A 9097-nucleotide genomic window follows, 5' to 3' on the forward strand; every position below is an offset into this window, starting at 1 on the left:
CACATTACCTAGGGACCTCCAATTAGTGGATTTGCTTGAAGGAAATATTTTTGTGATGGCTCAATTTGGACTTGAATTTTCTTGGTCTTGGCCGAATGGCTCTTGGTTGTTCCTCCAAGGTTCTCTTTTTTTTTCTAAGTGTTGAATGAAGAAAGATGACTTAGTAGTCATCTTTTATGCTCCACATGAATTATACATGTGTCCATGGCCCACACATGTGTTGGACCAATTAAAATTGGCCACAAAATGTGTGGGAACCACTCCCACACCACACGGCCAACATGGCCAAAAATGCATGATTTGCAACTTTTAATTATTCAACTTTTGGTCCCAAATTTTTCTAAATGTTCCATACCAACAAATTCATGAACAACTTATGTCTTAAAATAAAATCGAAGGTCAAAAGTCCCGACTTTATATCCCGGAATGGTTTTGTCCCTAACTTACCATAGTTAATCCGGATTGTCCCAATGTACAAAATACGGGATATAACATTTTACCTCCAAGAATTCCTTCAATTTGTCTCCAAGAACAGCTTTCCCAACCCCCAATATCGAGATATGAAATAATGAGGGTCTAAGACTCATTTAATGAACATCTTGCCGTCACCGTCGTAGCGCGCACTCGGACCGCCCCTGGGCCGGCAGTCCACCGCCCCAGCGGTGCCGCCGTTACGGTGCTGGTGCCGCCAAAGCAGGCACCAGTCACCAGAAACTTGGCCTAATATTTTCCTTCGATCTGATTTTTCGACTAACTCCCGAGGCAATCTGCTCACATACCAGATATTTAGTCCCACATAAAAAAGTGCTACGAACGGGCCTGTGGCCTCGAAATTCCCAACGGATGTCTCATTGACCGAGTCAACCACTGATGCCTTAATTCTCATTTCCCATCCAACGTCCCGAAATGCTACCGATTGCATTGGGAACCGAACCAAACATCCACACAAATTCTAAACGACTATACGAACCTCTCGAAATTGATGAAATTTTGAAAAAAGTTTGTTTGCCCAAAAGCCAACTTTTGGTCAACCACTTTCACTTTTAAACCTATATTTTCACCAAAGTTACCTGACTCCGGTCTAGACACCTCGAGAAGCGTGTCAACGATCCCCTCGGGCCAATAGTGAGCCAACCAATGCCCGGGAATGGGTGAAAGTCCCAAAAGGACTATAATGACCAAACGGGTCGTTACATTGTACAAATCTACACTCTCATAAGCCTTGTACCAGAATTCATCCATTTTGTTGAGTTGAAACAACCGAAGTTTAGTTACTTCTTCCAAATCAATATTTAGCTTTTTTGAGGCCCACATGGCCTTATGCTCAAGTTCGACTGGCAAATGGCACGCTTTGCCAAAAAATAGCTTAAAAGGTGAAGTCCCAATCGGAGTCTTGTGTGTAGTTGGATAAGCCCATAGAGCATCATCAAGCTTTCGGTACCAGTCAATCCTGTTAGCATTGACCGTCTTGGCCAAAATACTCTTTATCATCTGATTGTAGACTTCAAGTTGCCCACTTATCTGAGGATGATAAGGGGTTGCCACCTTATGTTTTACACCATACTTCTCCATCAATCCTGCGAAGGCTTTGCTGCAAAAGTGAAGCCCACTGTCGCTGATTATCGCCATCAGAGTACCGAAATGAGCGAATATGTTTTTCTTCAAGAATCACATGATACTCTTGGCTTCATTATTAGGTAAAGCCATAGCTTCTACCCATTTAGACACATAATCCACAGAAACCAAGATGTACTTCATGCCACAAGAGCTCACAAAGGGCCCTATAAAATTGATTCCCCAAATATTGAACACCTTCACTTCCATCACAAAGTTCATTGGCATCTCCTGCCTGCTACAAATATTCCCTTATCTTTGGCACTGATCACAAGACCTGACCAATAAATTTGCATCTTGAAACAGAGTGGGCCAAGAAATTCGCACTCAAGCACTTTAGTAGCAGTCCGAGTCCCACCATGATGACCCTCAACCGGAGAGTCATAACACGCATTTAGAATCTCTATTACCTCACACTCGGGAACACGACGCCGAATGACGTTGTCAGCATATGTGCGGAATAGAGATGGCTCATCCCAGTAATACTGACGAGCATCTCTTAAAAACTTCTTCTTCTGGTATGACTTAATCTCTTCTGGAATAATGCTCGTCTCTAAGAAGTTGGCGATGTCAGCATACTATGGTGCTACCTCAGTTGTCATTGCTAGAACCCGCTTATCAGGAAAAACATCATCAACATCTAACTCCTCTGAAGGTCTCCCATCTTCTTCAAGCCGTGAGAGATGGTCAGCAACTTGGTTTTCTGTCTTCTTTCGGTCTTGTACCTCAAAATTAAACTCTTGCAACAAAGAGGGGACCCATCGAATCAACCGCGGCTTCTCTTCTTTCTTTATCATCAGCTACCTCAAAGCTGCATGGCCAGTGTAAACCACAACCTTAGACCCCAACAGATAGGCCCGGAATTTCTCAAAAGCATAGACTATAGCAAGAAGCTCTTGCTCAGTCACTGTGTAGTTCATCTGTGCCATATTCAATGTTCTGCTGGTATAGTAGATTGGGTGCATAATTTTGTTATGCCTCTAGCCAAGCACAACACCACTAGCAAAATCGCTCGCGTCACACATCAGTTCAAACGGTAGGGACCAGTTAGGAGAGACAATAATAGGAGCAAAAGTCAGATGCTCCTTCAATTCATCAAACGCCTTTCGGTATTTTTCATCAAACTCGAACTTAGCCTCTTTCTCTAGAAGCTTGCACAACAGATTCACAATTTTGGAGAAATCTTTAATAAAGCGCCTATAGAACCCAGCATGTCCAAAGAAACTCCGGACATCTTTGACTAAGATGGGTGGAGGAAGCTTTGAAATCACATCAATTTTAGCCTGATCGACCTCAATCCCCTTTTCAGAGATTCTATGATCGAGAACGATCCCTTCTTTCACCATAAAATGGCACTTCTCCTAATTCAGCACAAGGTTAGTCTCTTCGCATCTTTTCAGTACTAGACCCAGATAGTCAAGACAATCATCAAAAGAGTCACCAACCACAGAGAAATCATCCATAAAGACCTCTAAGAAGTCTTCCACCATGTTTGAGAAAATCAACATCATACACCTCTGGAAAGTAGCCGGTGCATTGCAAAGACCAAATGGCATCCTGCTGAAAGCAAAAGTCCCATAAGGACAAGTGAATGTCGTCTTCTTCTGGTTTTCAAGGGTAATGTTTATCTAATTGTAGCTAGAATAGCCGTCTGGGAAGCAATAGTAGGACCTTCCAGCCAGCCAATCAAGCATCTAATCAATAAATGGCATGGGGAAATAGTCCTTGCAGGTGTCAGAATTCAGCTTCCTATAATCCATGCGAACACGCCACCTAGTAATAGTATGAGTCGGAATTAACTCATTTTTCGCATTAGGCACCACTGTGATACGTCCCTTCTTTGGAACTCATTGTATCGGGCTTACCTACTTATTGTCTGCTATAGGATATATAACCCTACCATCAAACCATTTAATTATCTCCTTCTGTACCATCTCTTGCATTAGTGGGTTCAATCTTTGCTAGTGCTCCACACTTGGTGTACTATCTTCCTCAAGTTTAATCTTGTGCTCATATATGCTTGAGAGAATTCGTCGAATATCTATGATATTCCATCCTATAGCATGCTTGAATTCTTGAAATATCTCTAATAATCTCTTTGTCTGCTCCTTATTTAGCAATGCAGACACAATAACTGGCAAAGTATTGTCTGGGCCCAGAAACTCATACTTCAGATGTGCAGGCAGTGTCGCTTAAGCTCAAGCTCAAGCGGCTCAACAATGGATGGTTTTGCTGGCGGTGTCTTTCTATTTTCGAGATCAAGATCAAGCTGCTTTGGGTGATAAGAATATGAACCCAACCTAACAAGCGAATTCACCGTCTCCACATAGCCCTCCATGTCTTCAGCATCAAAATTCACTAGAATAGCAGCAAGAGCTTCTCCCAAACTTTCTTCTTCCATTTTGAATTCCATAGCTTCATTAACAACATCAAAAGAATCAATCACCGAAATGCTCTCGTAAGCACTTGGTAACTTCATCCCCTTACTTGCTTAGAAAGTCACCTCTTCATCATTGGCTTGGAATTTTATTTCATTCTTTTCTGAATCCATATGAGCCCTTCCCATAGCAAGGAAAGTTCTCCCTAAAATGATGGGACTATCATGATCAACAGCACAGTCAAGAATCATAAAATCTGCAGGCAACAAAAAATCACCGACCCGCATAAGAACATCATCAACCATGCATACTGGCCTTTGAATAGATCTATCAGTCATCTGTAATCGCATCATCGTCCACCTAGGAATCCTCAATCCTGATTGCTTATAAATAGCAAGTGGCATTAAATTTATACTAGCCCCATTATCACACATAGCATGAGCAAAATCATGATACCTGATAGAACAAGGAATGGTGAATGCCCCAGGATCTGCCTTCTTCTGAACTATTGTTATCGAAATAATAAAACTCACAGTGTGAGTCAAACTCACTGTTTCATGTTGCACAGGCCTCTTCTTCATTAGCAGATCTTTCAAATACCTCGCAAATGCAGGCATCTCCTTGATAACATCCAAGAACGGAAAGTTCAATGACAACTACTTCAGCTGATCATAAAATTTGTAAAACTTAGCATCTTCCATCTTCTTCACCAACATTTGAGGAAAGGGAGGTTTAGATTTGAAAAGCTGAGTCAAAAGGCGGAGAGCCCCCATTACAGTCTGCTTGCTCTTATCGCCAGTCATCTTCGAACCCTCTGGAATATTAGAAACATCCTCCATAATTGGAATTTCTGTGGGAACCTCTTCAGCAATAATTGGTGCATTAGACTGCACCTCCTCTTCTTTAGAAACTGGCTCGAGATCTATCACTTTCCTTTTAGCACCTTGAAGTATTTTACCACTCCAAGTACTGATAGCATAAACACAGTCTACACTACTTCCCCCATACTTCGGATTCAGAATAGTGTCACTAGGAAGTCCTCCCTTTAAGGAGGGTGCTGCTCTCTGGAAATATCACGCATTTGTGACTTGAGCTTCTGAATGGAAGCCGTATGAGATCCACTATTTCAGTTAGCCCAGATAAATTCTTCTCAGGCTTGGTTTGATTTGCTAGCATCTTCTTAAGCATAGCCTCCAACCGCGAACTACCTTGATCATTTGATTGCCCCTTTGGTGGAATATATGGATTTGAACTCTTATTTCTGAAGTTGTTGTTGTTGTTGTAGTTCCATTGGTTTGCTCCACCATAATTATTATTGTAGTTCCCCTGGTTGTTGTTGTAATTACCTTGTCCCTGCTGAGGTCTCCATTGATTTCTATTCTGATAACCCCCTTGGTAGTTTTGCCTTTGATAACCCCCTTGAGAGTTTTTCACAAAGTTAGCATCTTCAACCTGCATAGCAGGTCCCTCTAGATATGGACCCTCTTGAACTTGGTACATCCCCTTAGGCATTCCTTGAGCTTCTTCGCAAACATTCACCTTCTTAATCTCCTTCTCATCAAACCTTTTGGTCAGCAAGGAAATATTTGTTGCAAGCTGAGCCAACATCTGTTGTGTTTCATGGTTCTCTTTCACTATATCATGGATCATTGCACCCCCATACAGCAGACTATTAGTGTTACCCGAGTGCCATGCCATATTGTGTGCAATCAATTTGTCAAGCATATTAGAGATTCGGGTGTAAGTTTTGTCCATGAAACACCCACCAGCTGCATTGTTCGCGACTGATTGTGTAATAGGATCCAGCCCTGTATAGAATTTCTCCATCAATATATTCTCCGAAAAATCGTGATTTGGACACTTCTGCAAATACTTTTTAAATCTCTCCCAAGCTTCATATAGTTGCTCCCCCTTGAGTTATTTGAATTCATAAATCTTGTCACAAATTTTAGCCTTCTTGCTCGGGGGATACAACTTCTTGAGAAAAACCGAAACCATCTCTGCCCATGAAGTAATAGAATTCTGAGGCAGCTTTTCAAACCACCTCTGGCTAAAGAATATTTAAAGAGCCTCAGCTGAATAGCATCTTGCAAAACATTATTTTGGATGTGATGAGCACATACACCCACAAAGTTCGGCAAGTGTTGTTGAGGATCATTGTCGATGGAATTCTGAAAATAGCCCTCAAGTTTGAGCAATTGGTATAGAGAGGAATCAATCTTGACACTTGTAGCTCTAACCCAAGGATGAACAATAGCTGATGCATAGTCCTCCTTGTATATCAGATCAGCAAATACATTCTCATCCTCTGCTATAATCGGAGGGTCTTGTTGACCAACCTGGTTACCATTTGCTCCTCGTTGATTATGATTCCTGATCACCTGGTTCACAAGGAATAGAAAACAAGGTGTGATAGAATAAGAAAAAGACCTCAAGCAAAGTAATCACTATTTAGCAATTTCAAAACCGTATTCCCCGGCAATGGCGCCAAAATTTGATACGCTCAAATTACACCTATTAAATGATGTAAGGAGGAGGATGTCAACTATAGTAACCCAACGAAATTGGGGTCGAATCCCACAGGGAGTATGGTGTGAAAAGGTTACTAAAATCGTAGAATACTTTATTTAGGTCTAGTGTCTTATTCCGTTGAGTTTGTAGAAAGTTAGTTGTTTATGACTACTTGCTAACTAATTGCTTTGGATTGTAATATATGGTAAAAAAAAACCAAGGTTGTATCCCCCTTTAGATAAAGTGTATGCTATGGTGATTGATCATGATATACTTCTAATGGATCGTTATCAGAATGCACTTAACCTCTTATTGAATCCCTACTATTTCCCAACAATTAAATATTATTTCACTTTATGACTTTCCCAAATATAAAAGAGTGTAGATGAAGAAAGGTTAATTCATGCCAAGTAAACTGTTCTTATTAAACTAGGGTTAACGCCTAGAGTTCTTGTGATTTATTCCTACCAAACCTTACTCACTTTCCCAAGTTAAGCAAAGTTTATGGCTTTAATCAATGTTTGCAACCATCAATTACGAATTAGGAACAAAGAATAAATAAATCCTAACAATCACTTATGCGTATATCAATCCCAATCCCCAATCACAAAACACCCATCGTAGGGTTCAAAACCTTAGTATAGAAATTAGCTACTCATAGTGGTAGAAGAACAACAAGAGAATAGAGAAATCATAATGCTTGCTTTTGATTGATTGGAATTGAAATAAAATAATTGCAATTGTTCGTTCTCTAAAAAAGGCTCCAAAAACTATGAGTATTCAATGCCAAGGAATAATTGTTTAAAACTGAAAACTGATAATAAATAAAACCCTACAAGGAACTATTTAGGTTCCAAAAACATAAAATTACAAATTTGCACTTAAGTCCCTGACGGCATATTGTACGGTTCGTATAATAGAATACGGACCATATTAGGTTATACGACTAGGATTTCTTCAAGTCTTTAGCTAAGAATATGATCGCCTTATATGGTCCGTGAAACTCGAGTCGTACAACTTCATCTTCAAACTCAGCATTTTGTCTCAATTAATTCCACTAAATACGACCAACTACACGGCCCGTATAACATTATACGGTCCGTGAAAGTTTCCAGTATAACAGCATCCTCCAACTTCAACATTCTGCTTCTTTTCTCCATATTTCACAATCAGGATTACGATCCGAATAACAATATACGGCCCGTATAACTTCGTATCAGTGCCAAACCTTGTAAGTTCTGTGCTTTTTGTCCTTTAACTCCTCGATTTACCTGAAACACAACAAAACATATCAAAAATACATGGACTTGCTTTAAAACAAGTAAAACTTCTCATAAAAATATATCGAATGCGCCATAATTTCACGGCACATCAATAGGGGCTCTCATTTTTGCAATCGATTGTTCGGTGAGCTTCTTGAAAAAATGGAGCCAACATAAGGTAACAACACCCTATTATCCCTAAACAAGTGGACAAGTTGAAATGTCAAATAGGAAGATCAAGAACATCTTGTCTAAGTCGGTCAATGCTAATAGGACCGATTGGTTTCGAAAGTTGGATGATCATGACTTTGGACATATCGTACTGCTTATTAAAGACCAATTGGCATGTCTATTTACCATTTGGTGTTTGGTAAAGCTTGTCATCTCCCAGTGGAACTTGAGCCCAAAACGATGTGGGTCATGAAGAAACTAAATCTGACTAAGATCTTTGCCTCACACTTGAGGATGGAGCAATTGAATAAGTTGGATGAGTTCTGAGTACAAGCTTTTGAGAGCTCTTCACTCTATAAGGCCCCCATGAAGTATTTCTATGATGAGAAGACTTTGAAGAGAGAATTTAGCTTTAGGGATTGGGTCTTGTTTTTCAACCCGAGACCCAAGTAGTTTATCGGTAAGTTGAAATCCAAATGGTTCGGGCCTTTCAAAGCCATCTAAGTGTTTTCGCATGGTGCAATCGAGATTGAGTGCCCAAATGGCATAAGAATCAAAGTGAATGGGCAAAGGGTTAAGCATTACTTGGGACTACCTAATGAAGTGAAGATACTTGAGGAGATTTACCTCAACGACCCTTGCAAAAGAGGTAAATTTGTCATGCCACGACGTTAAAACAAGTGTTCTTGGAAGGCAACCCAAGTTTCTATTTTATTTCTTTATTTTTAATGTTTTATAAGTGTATATGAGATAACAATGCAGGAAAATATGATAAAGAGGGATGAAGCTAAGAAAAATAGAAAGCCAGCTACTTTACGACGTTACATGTCCCTGATGCGGCTTGTGTTGCGATCACAACTAGGTCAAATTACAAAAACCAATGGGGGTGTCCAAAATGCAAAGTATGTGATCACAACTGGCCAAATGTGGCCTTTTCTGCAATTGCAATACATCCTACCACCAACCAGTGGGTGCCCAAAAGTACAGAGTAAGCGACTTGTATGAGATCGCATCTTATCGTATGGGAAGCTCAATGTGACCATATCACATAATCTCTACTAGCTCAGGTAAGGCTCGCGTTTGGTGAGTATGCAACGTTGCATATTATCGGGTGGAACCCCTTTAATCGCATCGGTAATGGTATAAATGGGGAAAACGAAT

General features: G+C 40.4%; 1 protein-coding gene and 1 non-coding gene across 2 annotated transcripts; one reads left to right on the plus strand and one right to left on the minus strand.

Annotated features, from left to right (window-relative positions):
- Positions 1-4105: 4105 nt before the first annotated feature.
- Positions 4106-4609, minus strand: LOC132057747 (uncharacterized). The gene has a single exon (XM_059450348.1). It carries the CDS (start codon positions 4607-4609, stop codon positions 4106-4108), a length of 504 nt encoding a protein of 167 aa, XP_059306331.1.
- A 1226-nt stretch (positions 4610-5835) lies between these two features.
- LOC132058663 (small nucleolar RNA R71) lies at positions 5836-5941 on the plus strand. Its single transcript, XR_009415383.1, has one exon. It is a non-coding gene; the product is annotated as a small nucleolar RNA R71 (small nucleolar RNA).
- Positions 5942-9097: the final 3156 nt, after the last annotated feature.

This window comes from Lycium ferocissimum, chromosome 5 (genome assembly GCF_029784015.1).
Source record: "Lycium ferocissimum isolate CSIRO_LF1 chromosome 5, AGI_CSIRO_Lferr_CH_V1, whole genome shotgun sequence".
NCBI lineage: Eukaryota > Viridiplantae > Streptophyta > Magnoliopsida > Solanales > Solanaceae > Lycium > Lycium ferocissimum.

Bases quoted from the DNA above. Each gene is read 5' to 3' on its own strand.
- LOC132057747 (XM_059450348.1), bottom strand. From the start codon at position 4,609: ATGCCTGCATTTGCGAGGTATTTGAAAGATCTGCTAATGAAGAAGAGG.